Genomic DNA, 17,642 nt, shown 5'->3' on the forward strand with positions numbered 1-17,642 from the left:
CCCACTTGCCCCATGGCCTTTGGGCTGCAGCATGGAATTCTCTTCCTTTAGACAGTCACTTGGCTCAGTCCCTTACCTTCTACAAATCTTGACTCAGGTCCACTCTCCTCTCAGTGGGGCTGTTCCCTACTACTTTTCAATCACTACAACTCCCATCCCACTCCTAGCACTTTATCCCCTCTTCCCTCATTCATTTTTCATCATAGCATTTACCGCATTCACAAACACTACATATTTCACTTGTGTATTTATTTATCATCCATCACCCCAACTAGAACGTTAGCTATACGAGGAAAGAAGTTTTTGTGTCTTTTAATACTGCATCCCCAGCACCTAGATTCTAACCACACGTAGCAGGCAATAATTAAATAACTGATTAATTAATGGAAAAAAAATTCAAAGCAGCCGTTGTGAGCAAACATTTTTGTTGTTCCTTAAGTAAAGATATAAATTCACTAGTTTCTATCTGATAATTAAGAGAAAAAAACCCCCAAAACCCTTAATTTATAAATGGGATTTCTAGCCTAAGATCACTCCTGAACACACTTTACACAGCAACATTACTTGATTATCTGAATTTGGATTTTCTTATTTAGTGGTTTCCAAATCAAGCATTACTTTGCTAATAAATTCAGCTGCCTCCAGGTAGCATTGTCACTAAGACATGTAAAAATCCGAGGATATCTTCTTAGTTAAGAGAAGGAAAGCTTGTGAGGTAACCAAACTAAATGGAAAAAAAAAAAAGGAAAAGAGATGTATTTATTTCATTTTTTTTTGAGCTGAAATGCACCTGTGCCAGCAGCCATTCACAATTTAGACACTGGATTGTGGATAATTCATGGGAGCAGGTCAGTATAGAGGAGAGCAAATGCATTCAAACAACAATAAATTGGTGAAAAATAGTATCATACGAAATCAGTTAAGTGGTTAATGTACTTTAGAAAATAGAAATACAACTAAAAGGTTTTAAGGTTTTTAATCTAAATTCCCTGCATGAAAAAATAATTTTAATGTTATTTTTAAACTTCATGCTCCCCAAAAGGCTTGATACATTTCATTGCTAGATTTTTCAGAATTTCTGCTAGACTTCCCCATGACATTTATAAGAATAAAGGATGCCTTGGACATTTGTTCCTTACCAATTCAACTAATGATCTTGCTTCCTCTTGAGAGCAATGGAAAGGGCTATCACATACCTGCACATTTGTGCTGGAGAGGAAAAGAGAATATTATTATTAAACAGGATAAAAAAGGAGCAATTACCAAAAAGAAAACCAGCTCTCAAATACTTTACATTTGAGTGTGTGATCCCAGCCAACAGTTACTGAGTCTTTGGATCTCAGTGGATAATAACACATACACACACTCTCTGTCTCTCACTCACTCAAAAGGGGACAAGAGACCTTCCAATGCAGAATGCTAGAGCACTGCAGAAATGTGATTAAGATACCCCGAAAAAGGACCTGGATGAATATAAATTAGGACAACTGGGGTCTTGTACATTCTTTCAGGCAAAGTTATAAAGTGCTCCATAGCATTGCACTCTCCAGAATTAAAAAAAAAAATCAAATGATAGTATACAAATTTAAATAATCTCCTGGTATATATAAAAGGCTATTCCACTACCCTTCACCTTTACTGAAGAAAAGAAAAAACAAATTTGACCCACAGAACGACGACCATGAGGAAGAATTTTCCTCTAAGTGAGGTGATAAACACTGTAATTGGCTGCTGAAAGACGTTGTAGAATCTCTTTCTCAGACAGGTATGGAAGACTAAGCTAACAGTGGTGAGAGGAAACCACAGGAACATGAAAACTTAGTTTTTGTACAAGTAAGGAAGTTTAGCAAGGCACAGACAGCAGCTCCTCCCATGACCAGTAAAGGCTCTATAAAGTCCAAAGTCTTCCCACACAGTGGGGACTAGCATGCTATCTCCACAAACATGCTATCTCCACCACGTATTTCTTACCTCCTAGATGAAAGCAAATGCATCATTCCCCTCAAATGTATTAAGTCTGATTTTTAAAAATTTCATCAAAGAAATCAGATTAAAATGGATACAGAAAAAGGTAGTATGGAAGGGCATTAAAGCCAAATTAATTTTTCAGAATTAAAGAAATAAGTGATTAGCAGATACCTAAAGGAGATAATTAATAGATGAAACACACACATGCACACACACACCCACACACATGCATGTGTGCTCTCCAAGTGGATCTAAGGGATGTACATTATCAAATTTATTTTGACAATGGCTTTGTGAAATATGCTGGGATATATATGATAAAAGATCTGCCTAGTTATTTATTTATCTTTTCAGCTACATCTGCCCATAATCAGACACTGGGTACATAGCAATTATGAAAGTGGTCATTTTGCTTTCTATCCAGACTCAAAATGTGGAATTTGTTTTCATTCTTGGCATAAGTGATGATGTTTAATGAAAGGTGGCATTATCATCTTTAAGACTAAACTATGTTATACTCTCTTCTTCACAGCCCATGTTTAAGTAAGCTAAAAACTGAAAAAGGTAAGGCTTTATAAGTTAGATGTTTCTCTAAAGAGAGTCAAAACTAAATTTAAAAGGAACAAGGCAAAAAACCAGACACTGAAAAGTCTTAAGTGCTACTCTTCTGAAGAAAACATGGTATAAAACTAAATATGCTATACACCAGCGGTCCCCAACCTTTTTTGGCACCAGGGACTGGTTTTGTGGAAGACAATCTTTCCATGGACTGGGGTGGGGAGGTGGGGGTGGACGGTTTGGGGATGATTCAAGCACATTACATTTATTGTGCACTTTATTTCTATTATTATTACTTTGTAATACATAATGAAATAATTACACAACTCACCATAATGCTGACAGGAGGCAGAGCTCAGGCAGTAATGCGAGTGATGGGGAGCGGCTGTAAATACAGATGAAGCTTCGCTCACTCGCCAGCCGCTCACCTCCTGCTGTGTGGCCCAGTTCCTAACTGGCCACGGACAGGTACTGGTCCGTGGCCTGGGAGTTGGGGGCCCCTGCTACACGCAATGTTTTTAACATTAAAACTACACCAAAGTGAAACATTCCTTGGGAATTCTGGGAAAATGGTGATGAGAGAACAGGGAGTCCTGTAAATAGGGTTGTCAGATAAAACACAGAACACCCAGTTAAATTTGAACTTCAGATAAACAGCAAATTATTTTTTAGTATAAGTATGTCCCAAGCAAACTATTTTTTTTTAGTATAAGTACGTTCCACAAGACATTTACATTAAAATCTGAAATTTAGATTTAAGGGTGTGTCCTCTATTTTTACCTGTAAAATCTGATAACCTATCTCTAAAATAATCCTCTGTTCCCACAACAAAGCAAAACCATCAACAGAAATATTAGAAAAGAAAGAAAATATTAAAGCCAGCACTGTAAGTTTTAAAAACTGAGTAACTTTCAAAATATTCTATAAATTAAAAAAAACTGAGTAACTTTTAAAATACCCCCAATAAAATATCTTGACAAGTAACCAGCTAGAATCTAGGAAGCCAACAAGCTCTGCCATTTTTCACCCTGGACAAATTATTAGTATGGCTGTTTCAAGAATTAAATGGAAGGTATATACAAATGGACTTAGGAGATTCTTGAATTATATATAAAATATAAAAGAAGAGAGATTACAAAGCCCCTTGTTACTATTTCTCCAATAGCCCCCCCACCGTTTTTTATAGCATTTTATTTCTACAAACAGTGCCATCCTCCTCACTAGTATCCTTTTAGTTAATAAAGAATGCAGTCTGAGTTGCAATATACTTTCCTCAGGATTTAAGGAAGTGATTTTTACTTTGAATGTTTGAAGGTGTAATAAAAGGCATGCTATCAAGAAACATTTTAATTTTATCTGAATTGTCCCTTATACAAAAATAGTTAACACTGACTCATATTATTTATTGATTCAAAAAATTATTCTAATGCCATGTGTTACGGACATTTCTAGATGCTGGGGATACAATGTTGAACCATGGAGCCCCCATGAACATTGTAATATTTAGGGTTCTTTCTAGCTCTCAACTATGACTATGGCATACAAGAGAAGAAGCAGTACAACCACTTAAAGGAAAGATAATGGTGCCTACTATAAATGAGATTAAAAATACTGACTGGGGGGCTTCCCTGGTGGCGCAGTGGTTGAGAGTCCGCCTGCTGATGCAGGGGACATGGGTTTGTGCCCCTGTCCAGGAAGATCCCACATGCCGCGGAGTGGCTGGGCCCTTGAGCCATGGCCGCTGAGCCTGCACGTCCGGAGCCTGCGCTCCGCAACGGGAGGGGCCACAACAGTGAGAGGCCCGCGTACCGCAAAAAAAAAAAAAAATACTGACTTGGAAGAATGTGCTGCTTTCCTTTTTATAATAAGACATTAAATATTTTGTTCTAAATTTATAAACATTGTGTACCCTACACACAATCTTGCTGATCAAAATAAGCAGATATGACATTAGAACAAAAGATCAACAATACCAAAATTTCTATGCACAACAAACAAAATTTCGTTTACAAATAATAAAGATATATTAATAGCTACATAAAGAGCAAAATAAGTGATTAAATAAAAAGAAAGAGAAATAGAAAATTACCTGCAAATAATAAACAGATACCTAAAAGATGAAATTTACAGGGCCAGCAATATGAAATTTTAGTAAAGAGAAGATTATTTTCTCCAAGACAATTTCAAATCAGACAAAGGCCCACACTCATGAGAATCCTCAAAGACAGTGCCCAGGATTCAGATTGCTCAAGGCTTTTCATTCAAAAGCAAAGTATGCAAGAAAAAAGGAGAGAGAAAATTTAAAGAGATAAGAATGATGATTTGGGTCCATAACCTCCAGAGTTTGTCGAAGGAAACTGACATTGAAGTAAATCTATACAAAGCTAAAAGAACTGGAGCTATCCATATATGGATCAGATACATCTTCCTCTAGAAAGGTAAAAGAAACAACTTCAAGACATAAACAATTTGGAAGAATATATATATGAAAAATATATATATATTTGAAATATATACATATTTTGAAAAACTTCATATATATTTATATAATTTTTTTTCATTTAATAAGCATGGTTAAACTACCTACTATATGCCAAGTCCCGTCACTAGGGCTAAAGTACAAACTCAATTTAGAGCATAAAAAAAGTAATAAAACACTCCAAGTTCTACCTAGAGGTGTGAAATAGCAGTGATATGAGAGCACAGGTGAGGGTATAGTTAATTTTGCCCAAAAGAAATGAAAATACTTTGCAGAGGTGACATCTAAACTGCTTCCTGAAGAATGAGCAGGCATTCATGGAGGAAAGACAATGAAATAGGAGGAGATGAACAAGAGGCTGGAAAAGTCAGTTTAGACACGCTGTTTAACATGTAGAAGAGCTGGATTAGATCCTATTAATTGAAGGGAGTCACAAGAAGATTTTAAGTGTAAAAATGACAATCACATCTGTATTTTTCAAAGATAATTCTGACAGTACTGTAAAGAATATGTTAAACAGGAGAGTAGTTGCAAGGCAAAACAATTTATGAGTAAAGAAATTAAAGCAGTTTTATAATTAGAAGGAAAGCTGAGAATCAGTCAAAACTTGAAAAATTTGTAAGACGAATGGATCGGAATAATGATTAGTGAAATAAAATTAATGGGTGAAATGAACAGTGCAGTTCTGATTTCTTAAAAATAAGGGAGATTCATAAACCATGATGAAGAAAGGGTGAGAGGAGTTGAAGAGTAAACCCAAATGGCAAAAAAATGTATTTCTCCTACAAAGAATTTAAAGTTGTTTTTGGTAAAAACAGAAATAACAAAATTATCCCTGCTAAAAAAAAATACGTAGCTTCCAGAGTAAACATTAAGCAGTGGGGAAAAGGAATAAAATAACACTGACAAAACTTATTGTGATAAAGAGGATTATCAATTAAATAATTTAATAAATGCAGGGCTCCTGGAAACAGTAGAGTCACTACTGGATTTAAAACACAACATCTAGGGACTTCCCTGGTGGCACTGTAGGGGTTAAGAATACGCCTGCCAATGAAGGGGACACGGGTTCGAGCCCCGGTCCAGGAAGATCCCACGTACCGCGGAGCAACTAAGCCTGTGCACCACAACTACCGAGCCCGTGTGCCACAACTACTGAAACCCGCGCGCCTAGAGCCCGTGTTCCGCCACAAGAGAAGCCACTGCAATGAGAAGCCCGTGCACTGCAACAGAGTAGCCCCCGCTCGTCACAACTAGAGAAAGCCCGCGCGCAGCAACAAAGAAACAAGGCAGTCAAAAAATAAATAAATAAGTAAATAAATAAATTTATTTTAAAAAACATCTATTTGTTGGCTTTAAAATATTATTCATCAATTAGTCCAACAAGTATTTATTAAGTGGCTACTACATGTCAGGGATAAGGAATATAAAGATGAACACAACACCTTTATTCACCTACTTTTGAGGAACTTATACTCTAGGGGAGAAGACAAACTCATAAAACAAGGAGTTAATTAATAAATGCAGTGATAGGACTACACAGAGGGGCAAGGAATAGAGTGCAATGGCACCTTAGCAAGCAGAAGGCGAGGATGAGGGAAAGTTTCCTACAGAAAGCAAAGTCAAAACCAAGTCTTAAAAGATAAGTAAGTCAGCCATTTCAAGAAGTGAGAAGAAAATCATGGCAAAGGGAAACAAAATGAGTATGGCCCAGAGGTCAATAAGAACATGGTGTTTGTGAGGAGTGACAAGTGGTTCTAAGTTGTTGGAACATGAAAAAAGAGGCAAAAAGTGACGGAAAATGAGGCTGGACGGCTAGCAAGTGCCAAATCCTGGAAGGCCTTGTTTGTTCTTCTAAGAGAAGTTTGGATTTAATAGTTCTAAGCAGAGAAGTTCATCAGAAGCCAGGGAGCTTTTAAAACATACAGATGCTTAGACCCTACTCCTCAGAGATACTAATTCACCGGGTTTAAAGAAAAGGACAACGCATTTGAATTTTCTAATGGTTTCCCTGGGTAATTGTGCCGTACTATACGTTGTTTGAGAGAACTGCTGTGATAATGTCTTCAGTTCAGACCTAAACTGATTTGCGTGGGGAGAACAGGTTAAAAAGGAAGGCGGGATGGTTTGGTAATCAATAACAGAGTACACTGTAAGGAACTGAGGGAGAGAAGCAATTCATTAGGTAAAGACAAAGGAAAGAAAAATTTTCTTAATACAAATATATTTTACAAATCAAGTAGTGACAAAAAATAAAGAAAATATGGACAAAAATGAGTTAAAATTCTGAATATTGTGACTTGAAATTATCTAGATGTGTAAAATTTATAACCAGAAACTTATATCCTAAAAATTTTCAAGCTAAAAAAATTAATTTTGTTGTATTCTTTGAAAACAAAGAGGAAGAATAAAGCTGTTGAGAGAGTAGGTTTGAAGTCTGGCTTAAATCCATCACACAGTGAGACCTTCGATAGGTCACAATCTCTACGTGGCCTCAATTTCCTCATATGTAAAATGGATATAATAATGATACACATCTTATAGGGTTCTCTGGTGAATATTAATTAGATAATACATATAAAACTCTTAGAACCTGAAAACTACTAGAGTTCAATAAATGTCAATTCTTATTGTTAATGTAATCCTTATCATTACCTAGGAGGCTACAGCAAAATGACTCCACAGAGCATAGAAATAAAGTTACCTTCACAGTAGAGATAATTAGAATCAGCACAGAAGGAATGCTATCAAGCTATAGAAAATCTAACCAGAGATGCTCTCTAGCCGTGCAGCTCAGGAAACCTGGGAACCATACAAGTCCCGTTAAAGATTGCAAAAGCTTTTCTGAAAGTACCATTAGGAAGAAGAGGAAAGCAAACAGCAAGCAAATACCTCTTTGGACAATCAGAGGCCCCTCTTTTTAGAGGAGCCCATCACATTAATATCTGACTTAGAATATTTGACCATAAAGAAGAATTCAGTCTATTAGTTACTAGGATAGTGAGGGCTAGATGACATTTCATTACACCCAGTTTTCTTGTTAGTAAGTTGTACTATTTATGTTAGAAACAATTACCTAAATTTTAAGACTATGCTGGAAAAAAAGAGTATTCTATCAATACATAAGAGGTAAGAAAACTGGGAGGAGAAGATGGAGTCCACAGTGTTTCTCTAGACTCAAGAGAAACAGAATCGGAAGCTATAATACCCAAGCATTTGCAAGATGAGCCTCTTATGACTTGGATAAAATATTCCTTGAGACTGCCTAATTCTTTACTCTATATTACTTTATTCTAATAATTTCTTTAATGTCTCTCTTGATTCCCAGACTTTATGCCCCAGAAGGACAGGGACTCTATTTATTGTATTCACAGCAGCAACCCTACTATCAGCACAGTACTTGGCAGTAGACCCTCAATCAGTATTTGCTGAAGAGTAAATGACTTCCCACTTTCTCCTGATTCAAAGAGGACAATGAAGATGGGTAGGACTCTGCTCTCCAGAAAGACTGTGTACTTTTTGCTTCCTAGTTAGGTTTACCAAGAGTCAGTTGTTTTCGTTTCCAAACTTTTTTTATGTCAGTGGTCTTTGGTATTACAATTTCATAATTAAAGCTGTAATTACGCCCATCAATGAAGGGAGTATGGAAAGAGAACTCTTTCTATGAACACCAAGTAGGCTCTAAAACCACTGAGGCTGTACACACTATCGAGGCTCAAAAAGCCTCCAAAAAGGTGAATCACTATAAAAACCTGGTATCAAATTAGGTGTGGTAAGACAACTGTAAAAGGTTAGAAAAAAAGAACCCTAAAAATTTATAAGGGTTTTTAAGTGTAAAGAGTTTAAAGATTACAGGATTTGATCTTTACTTTCTATTATATATTAAGTTAGGTTATATATAATCTATATGTAATCTATACAGAAAAGGTCTTAGCCCTATATCCACAGATTGATAAATGAATGTACACTTAAATGTTTTAAAGTAAAATAAAACGCTTGAGTTATATATGTTACTATTGTTTGATTACCCTTAATCAATTAGCTGGTGACCCAGATCATGTTGGATAAGAAGGCTTTTAACTGTTCTTACCAAGAAATGATGTGGTACTTATTACATAAATTAATCATACGTCTGCATGTTGAAAAGTCGCTGAAAATCCACCTTTGCATATACTCACAGTGCATTATAATTAAATGCCTCTTTACTTGACAGTATACCCCACTAAACTATAAATTCCTTGGGAAAAGGGGTCATGTCAATTCCTAATTTCATAGTGCCCAGCACTTGGTAATGCCTTTCAAATAGGTGCTCTGTAAACATTTTTTAAATGAAAAAACATTTCAATTCTCTCAAAAAAAAAATCAGATCTGAGCAGTATCATATGGCTCTTTAGTACCAGTTAGTAATAAAATAACTCTACATAGAAAAGACAAGTCCTTACCAATTTATACCCCCTCCAGCACACTTCTCCATAAGCAATGCTTTCCAACATTCATGAGTAGATTTAATAACTTCAAGAGCAAAAGCCTAGTTAAAAACCAAAAACAGACACAGCAATCACATCATTATACTAACATGGAACTAGTCATAGTATGACAGTTAATTATTAAGAACATGAGCTCCGTAGTCAGGCAAACCTGAGTATAAATTCTCACATCCTTATTTACCGGCTGTGTGACTTTATGCAGATTACTTAATCTCATGGTATTAATTTCTTCATCTATAATATGCAATGTAATGAAGATCATCTAAATCAAGGGTTGGCAAACTTGGGCCTGTGGGCCAAATCCAGCTCACCATGTGTTTTCGTAAATAAAGTTTTTATTGAGCACAGTCATGCCCATTCATCTGTGCATGGCCTCTGACTGCGTTAGTGCTACAGTGGAAGAGTTGAGTAGTTGTGACAGAGACCATATGGCCTACAAAGTCTGTAATACTTACTTTCTGGTCCTTTACACAAAAAAGTTTGCCAACCCCTGATTTAAATCATAGAGTTGTTGAAAGAAAAAATAAGATGTTGAATGTCAAGTGGTTAGCCTACTATCAATATCTTGCTTGTAAATAAGCATATACCTATTAATTTCATCATCATCAAAGCTGTAAGTAGTCCAATTGCATAATCGTTTTAGATTATCCACTGTCTGAAGGTAGTAAACCTCAACATTTTCTAATTTTTTTTCTTAGTATGAATTCATATAGTGTCTAAAAATGCAAAATCAACAATAGATATAGATCTAGTAAGACCGTCTAAGGAAAACTTGCTTTATTTTTCCAAAGCAGAAAATTCTTTATATTTTTCCCCCAAAATGTTCCTAATTTTCCTTAAGTGAGAGATTACAGTCTAAAATAATAGTTTTATATTTATATTTAAAAATCCTTGACAAAGCCCTCAAGATCTTAAGGGTTCTTTTAATGTACCTTTAAAAAATACTGGGTTCAGCGATAAACTCTTGTATAACAAAATACTTATTGTAATTTTAAAGTTTTCACGACCATGGCTTACTTTACCTGCAAAACATACTTTATTTATTAGTACCACTTAAAGGTTGGTTTACAATGTGAAATTTATAAAGTGGCAGTAAGTTTAAAAGACATAGTCCATGTTTTTGACTTTAACTCTTTGGTCTACTTCCTCCATATGTGTCATAGTAGAGCCACTTTCTGGTAACTTTGTGGTTTTCTAATAGAAAAATCCTTTGACAGTAAGATAATTCAAGTGCTGTCTTAATTGTTAAGCACCTTAATTCAGCCATGGTAGGATGAACACTTAGGAGGGAAGCCCCTTTGGATCTGCATTAATGGTAAGTAACTTTCTCTTCTCTGGAATAAGTAAATGGAAGGTTTTTCTTCATATACAATTTGCAGACTTAGACTGATCATGGAAATCCTTCATTTTCTAAGATGAAGGACTTATTGATAGATAAACAGATGCATATAGGTATTTATCAGCCTTACTGATTTACTTAGAGATCTCCTAAAACTTTTTTAAAAATAAAAATGATAAAATAATCTCCTTAAATATGAAAGTCGGTAAAAAGCACTTTTGTTATCATATTATATACAAATGTTCACGTATGAAATCCCCCAAAGTGAAAGAAATATTGTACAGGTATCACAGGCACATTTTAAAATAAAGATTATCAACTTCACCTTGTTCTTGAATTCTCCATTAAAAGCAAACTGGTTTTCTGGTTTTCCCTCTGGTACCTTATAAAATCTAAACCAATTAAGCGTAGCTTCTAAGTAACCAGGTTTGTACTTCTTAACATCTTCAATATCTGTAAGTGAAGAAACAAAAATACTTTTTGTTAAAAATCAAAATCCACTCCTATTAGTGGTACAGCACCGGCCTGAGGGAAGTCAGTCCAACCTTGCTGCTCACTAGCAGCATAATCATCAGCATGTATCGTATCACCTCCGGACTTGCCTTTTCTTCCCCATGTAAAATGTTACTCCTTCATTCTACAAACATTTCTTGTGCACCTTCAGATACCATGTAAGGAGTAGGGGATAAGTCGACGAAGACAGCAAAGTTCTTTTCCTCAAGGAGCTCAAAGGTTTAATTAAAAAACCAAACAAACAAAAAAACAGGCAGATAGACAACAAACTGTATTAAAGTGAGAAGATTAAGTGAGATATACTTAAGGACTGATGTCATTCTGAGGACAAGGGGGGGCTTCGAGTAGGGAGAGTTACAACGTCAGGATCCGTGTTTTATAGGTACTAAGCCAAAGGATGCTGACAGTAGAATGGAGAGGGCAGCACCCAGAAGAGAACATACTACAGGTGGATGAGAAGGGTTTCATGCACTCCTACACCAAATATTTAGTAAGTTTCTCATTATGTATCCGACACTGTTGTAAGCAGTGAAGTAGAACAGGAATCAGAAACAAGTCCCTGCTCACATGCTTACATAGTAGGAAGAGACAGACAACAAATAAAGACACAAATACACAATTTAAGTGGTGAAAAGTCTGATGAAGAAAAATAAATCAGAGTAAGGAAGACAGAGAATGTGGTCAGGGCAATTTAAACAGAGTGATACCTGGATGGTTCAGAGTTTTTCATTTCAAATTAGTAATGATTTGTAGGATTTATTTTTAAGTTCTATTACCACGTAAACACCTTAACCATTACATTTTGAAGACATTCATTTAAATATAATTGGAAATACTACTGTATTAGTAATAGGCCCCTCCCCCAAAAGAGGTCCCCAAGGAATGTATCATTTCTAAAAATATCAATTCAAAAAGTATGAGAAATAACTAGATAAAACTAGACATCTTTACTCTCCACTAGACTGTGGCTGAAGGGAAATTTAGCATAGTCCTTTATTCACAGTATATTATGACAAATGACAAACAGACTTAGCAGCACTTGGAGCATTAGAAAGCTATAACTAAAACCAGGAGATGACACCAGGCATAGGGATAATTTAAAGATCACTTGGTTTCAGACATGCTCATCCAAGCCTTGTGGGAATCCCCACTCACTAGGCATGACAGGAAAAGGTAAGAGCTTTGCAGGCATGGGTTGAACAGACAGGAATTATCCTTTTCCTTTTTATCCTTGCCTTGTGCCTGTTAGGTAAAGGTTTAGCAAGAGTGGCATATGTCTCCAAAGGCCAGGTGTTTCACATAAGTGAAATAAGTGTGGTAAGGCAGAGGCCATAGAAATGGCAGAGACTATGGCAAATAAAAGACTGAGTATGCGGCCTAAAGGCACGCAAATCTAAAATTTTAAAATATGTCAATGGGCCACACATCTATCTAAAGTAATTCTGGAGCAAACTGCAGAAATGTTACAACTAACTAAGGGAAAAAGAATCATTTGAAACAACACAGGTTAAGTAAGTGATGGAGGATGTTTAAAACAGTGAATTCTAAAGATTAAGACCACATCTTTTTAATATTATACATTGTATCCTATGTACAGAGTGCTTTGTTATGCCCCAAATGGAACATTCAATAAAGATTTCAGCTAATTAAATTCTGATTATTTTTCCTCTTTATCTTATAAAAAGAGCTTCTTTCTAAAGTGAGCTTTCTATTGACCATTTTCCTACATCCTATCTCTATTTTTACAAAAATAAATCTCTGTAAATTAACTGAGTTCTTCCAACTCACTGTTTTCTTACTCAGAGGAAAAAAATATCTCTTAGTCCACTGAAGGTGAGCAACCAGAAATGCACTTTAATCAATGTCCAAAATAAATAATTTTCTATTACTTAAATCTGATTTATGACATCATTATACTTGCCCAGTCTACCATTTCCTGTTCCACTGCATAAACCTTCTTTTTTTTTGACAATTGCTTTTTAACACACTGATTTCAAATAAGAAAGGAAAAACTAAGTTATCCAGTATCTACCTCAGCTTGCAAGGTTTTCCCTTCAGAAGTTATGAAGGGAACCTGTTAAGAAAAGACATCAATAATAAAAAACCTGAACATTTAATAATGCCAATAAGAAGTGTAACTCTCCAAATACAAGCTAAACTTTTCCATTCTCAATTAATTAAACCCTGGGGAATAAACAGCTGCATTTTCACAAAAAAATAAAACATTTTAAATATGCAATTTAAGTATTTTTAAAACCTCAATAGCAAATGCCTCAAGCCAAAACCTTATATGCAATACCAACAGTCAGTTCAATGAATTACTCTTCCAAAAATATGAAAAATTCCACCTGAAGTCTATAAACTGACTTACACAGTTCATAAAAGATTTTTATATAAATAACCTCATTTGTTCCTCATAAAACTCCCGAGAGTTGTGAGGAGTAAGTAAATTCATATTAAACTTAAGAAAACTACACCTAAGGAAAGGTAAAAGGGACTTCCCTGGTGGCGCAGTGGTTAAGAATCTGCCTGCCAAGGCAGGGGACATGGGTTCGAGCCCTGGTCTGGGAAGATCCCACAAGCCACAGAGAAGCTGAGCTTGTGAGTCACAACTACTGACCTGTGCTCTAGAGCCTGTGGGCCACAACTACTGAGCCCACGTGCCACAACTACTGAAGCCCGCGTGCCTAGAGCTCATGCTCCTCAACAAGAGAAGCCACCACAATGAGAAGCCCGCACACCACAACAAAGAGTAGCCCCTGCTCGTCACAACTCGAGAAAGCCAGTGCGCAGCAACGAAGACCCAATGCAACCAAAAATTAATTAATTAATTAATTTTTAAAAAAAGAAAATGTAAAAGATTTGTCAAAATGTTGCCAACTCATTCATGGTAGAACTAGTATTATATAACTACAAGTCCTCTAATTCCATGAATTCTGACTTTTCTTCTATATTGCACATTAATAATTTGTCACAGGTTTATTTATATTAGTTTTTATGTATGGATGTATTTTTTTTGGTTTTATTGCGGGAAAATATACATAACATAAAATTTACCATTTTTAAGTGTTTGATTCAGGGGCATTAAGTACCTCCACAATGTTGCGCAACCATCATTATTATCCAACTCCAGAATTTTTTCATTAGATATATTTTTTAAAATATATGTTACTTTAAGAAAAGCAGCGATTCTCTAGTAGTCATTTATTTCCACCCTTGGAATTAATTTTATACAAAAGTTTCTACTAGAGATAATTATATAATTTATTTTCAAGATGAACTAATCCAACAATAAAAGTTAGAATAATCTAGAAGAGCTCTTTTATATAATCAAGCTAAGCTTATTTCAGTTTCAGTTTTTAACTACAATTAAACTCTCTTAATCGAGATCTACTTGATCAATTCCCCAGACGATTAACAAAGACTCTCCACTTCCGTAAATATTCTGCCTGATGTCCACAGTTGTCTGTCTGCTGAGTCTGGTAGACAGCTCTAGAATGAAGCCCACATTTGGCTCCCACCAGTTAAGTTTTAGCCTTAGCAAGCAGGTATGTTTATTCCCAAAACATTCATGCCAACTGTATCTGTTGTTATAATTATGAGATTTAATAAAAATTATATAAGGCAGTGACTTTATCAGTACAAAAAAATGAGATTTTGTTTCTATGAAAGTAACTTGAATGCTTTAAAAGAATTCAATAAAAGAGACTGCTAAAAACATCTGCTGTCAAAGTAGGCCTGGGTAAGTTAAACATGAGACAAAGATGTAAAAATTTACAATTAAACATGTAGATTGATCTGCAAATGAGGTTGGGAAGAGGATTTTAGGTATGAGAGATCAGGGACAGCCTCTGACAGAAAGTATTTTAGTAAATTCTTAGATGAAGTGTGGGAGCAGCTCATTCACATAGGCAGAAGAGGAGTCCTGGGAGGAAGACTGTGCCAATCAATACTCTGAGGTACGAGTGTGTGTCAAACGTTTGAGGAAGACAATTAAGAAAGCCCTGCGTTTAGAGCAGGGTGAAGTAAGAGTATTAGGAGATGAGATTATAGAAGCAGTCACATAGGAGTCTAAGGGCCAGACTAGGGACTTGGCTTTGCGATGAGAAGCCACTACAGGATTCTGGGCAGAGTACGTGTTTCATGAAGAATTCTAGCTGCCGTGTAGGGAAAAGACCGTGGAGAGGAAGAAGTGGAAGCAGGAAATCCAATATGAGGCAAAATGTGACGAGGGCTTTGATAATTGTAGTTGTATGGAGGTGGTGACAAATGGTCAGTTTTGGATATTATTAGAAAGCAGAACTGAGACGAATTACCAGTGAAAGAAAAAATTAAAAACTACAAAACCCAGTAAAGATCAGATTTACGTAAAATTTAAAGTATCAAAGAGCTAAAAAGGACTAGTCTGTAACATTAAGTAGCAATTTAAATTATAATACGACTAAATGCAGTCACCTAAATATATACCACCCTATTTTTTTAGTTTCATAAAAGGTGTCATAACTTCTGACAAATAGTGTACAGCCATGATTTACTTTATAAAAGAGCTGTTTCCAAATTTGAAAGTTTAATTAACAAAGATTATATACAGTCTCCTTAAGGGAATTTTTATATTAAAACTAAAAATACATGATTTATAAATAACCATAGTTCTATATAAAACCATTGGAAATTTTGTAAATTTCTTTATTAAATGCTAGGTAAAAAGCAAAACAGAAAATAATGATGCAATATAACAAAATTTAAAGTTTAATTTGGTTTTTCAAAATCCAGAGCTCTCTATTTTAATTTAGTTTGTCTTAACTAATTTTGATTTAGAAATGTATAAAAGCAAAGAAATTAAGCTAAAATATCTTAGTCAAAACCTACCACTTTATCTCTAGATGTGAGAGGATCATAACACTTTTCACTTTTTAAAAGCAATCTTTATGACTTATCTTTTTCTTTCATTAGAGATACTGTATACCTTTCAACATGTAATCAAGTTTCTTTTCAGTATAAACCAATTCACTTGTTTCTAAAACGTAACTGAATATCACAAACTGTAATCTATTAAGAAAAAAAAAGGTTTGATAATTGACTTTCTTTCTAATATTTATTATAAAAAAATACATTCTCTTATACCAGGAGTAGTTTCTAATCACAGGTATTTGTCAAGACTTCCATTTTACCCAGATTTCAGACTTAAACACACTTTAATACTCTATTTTTGCTAAATAAGCAAACAGTAATGATGTAAATGAGATAAAAAATTCAGTTGATAAGGCTCATTTTATACACATAGCCCATGAACAATATGAGAGAGAAAGAAAGAGAGAGAGAGAGAGAGAGAGAGAAATATCTAACCTATGACATATTTTTACTCTGGAGACTTATCAAAGACACAATGAACTTTAAAAGTAATTATTTACCAAAAACAAAAAAAATTAAGAAATTTTAATCATGAGAAAATCGTAACACATTCTATAATAAATATCTTTAAGATATTTATTGATATTATTATATTATATTATATTAATAATATTAATATTATATTAATATTATAATTAATATTAAATATTTTAAATAATTTAAATTACCCTCTTGCCTACCCAGAAAGAACCATGCCCAGTCCCCCCAACTTTTGATATAATTAAATATTGGATATTAAAACAAACAATAAAGGAAAAACACACTCTTACTTATTAATAAATAACTTCTTGGTACAAAAGAAAATCAAAAGAACTCAATCCTGAGAGGACCCCTACAAACAAGGATTTTAAAGTAGTTATTATGAATATGTTCAAGGACATTCAGGAAAATATGGTCACAATGCATGAACATGTGGAAATCTCAGTTGAGGAATAAAAACTATGAAACTATCAAAAAAAAAAACCAAATGAGGGAGTATCTGAAATGAAAAATCATGAATTTAATAGCAGAACTTGGATATGGCAGAAATAAATCAGGTAAGTAGAAGTCAGATCAATAGAAATCATGGAGTCTAAAGAACAGTAAGGAAGAAAGACTGAAAAGACATGAGAGTTTCAGTGACCTGTGAGACATTAAGAGTGGTTTAAATACAGCATACACAAAAATTAACTTGAAATGGATTAAATACTTGAAAATAACATCTGAAATCTTAAACTTCCTAGAGGAAAACATAGGCTGTAACCTCACCGACATCAGCCTTAATGATGTTTTTGTGGATTTAACTCCAAAGGCAAGGGAAACAAAAGCAAAAATAAATAAATGGGACTACATCAAACTAAAAAGCTTTTTTGTGCAGCAAAGGAAACCATCATCAAAATGAAAAGGC

The 17,642-nt window shown here is 34.8% G+C and overlaps 1 protein-coding gene across 7 annotated transcripts in view; it reads right to left on the bottom strand.

The window, feature by feature from the left end:
* PPA2 (inorganic pyrophosphatase 2) overlaps positions 1-17,642 on the bottom strand; it is a 320,000-nt gene that overhangs the window by 246,880 nt on the left and 55,478 nt on the right. For 4 of the 7 annotated variants that reach the window (XM_055086153.1, XM_055086154.1, XM_055086152.1 and 1 more), the window contains 4 exons: positions 11,157-11,284; positions 9,448-9,533; positions 2,858-2,911; positions 1,140-1,209 (listed from right to left, as the gene is read on the bottom strand). In XM_055086153.1, the coding sequence (XP_054942128.1) occupies positions 1,140-1,209; positions 2,858-2,911; positions 9,448-9,533; positions 11,157-11,284 (338 nt within the window). The other 3 variants (XM_028492146.2, XM_024119248.3, XM_028492144.2) reach the window with 2 other exon arrangements.

The sequence above is a fragment of the Physeter macrocephalus genome, chromosome 7 (genome assembly GCF_002837175.3).
Source record: "Physeter macrocephalus isolate SW-GA chromosome 7, ASM283717v5, whole genome shotgun sequence".
NCBI classification, from domain to species: domain Eukaryota; kingdom Metazoa; phylum Chordata; class Mammalia; order Artiodactyla; family Physeteridae; genus Physeter; species Physeter macrocephalus.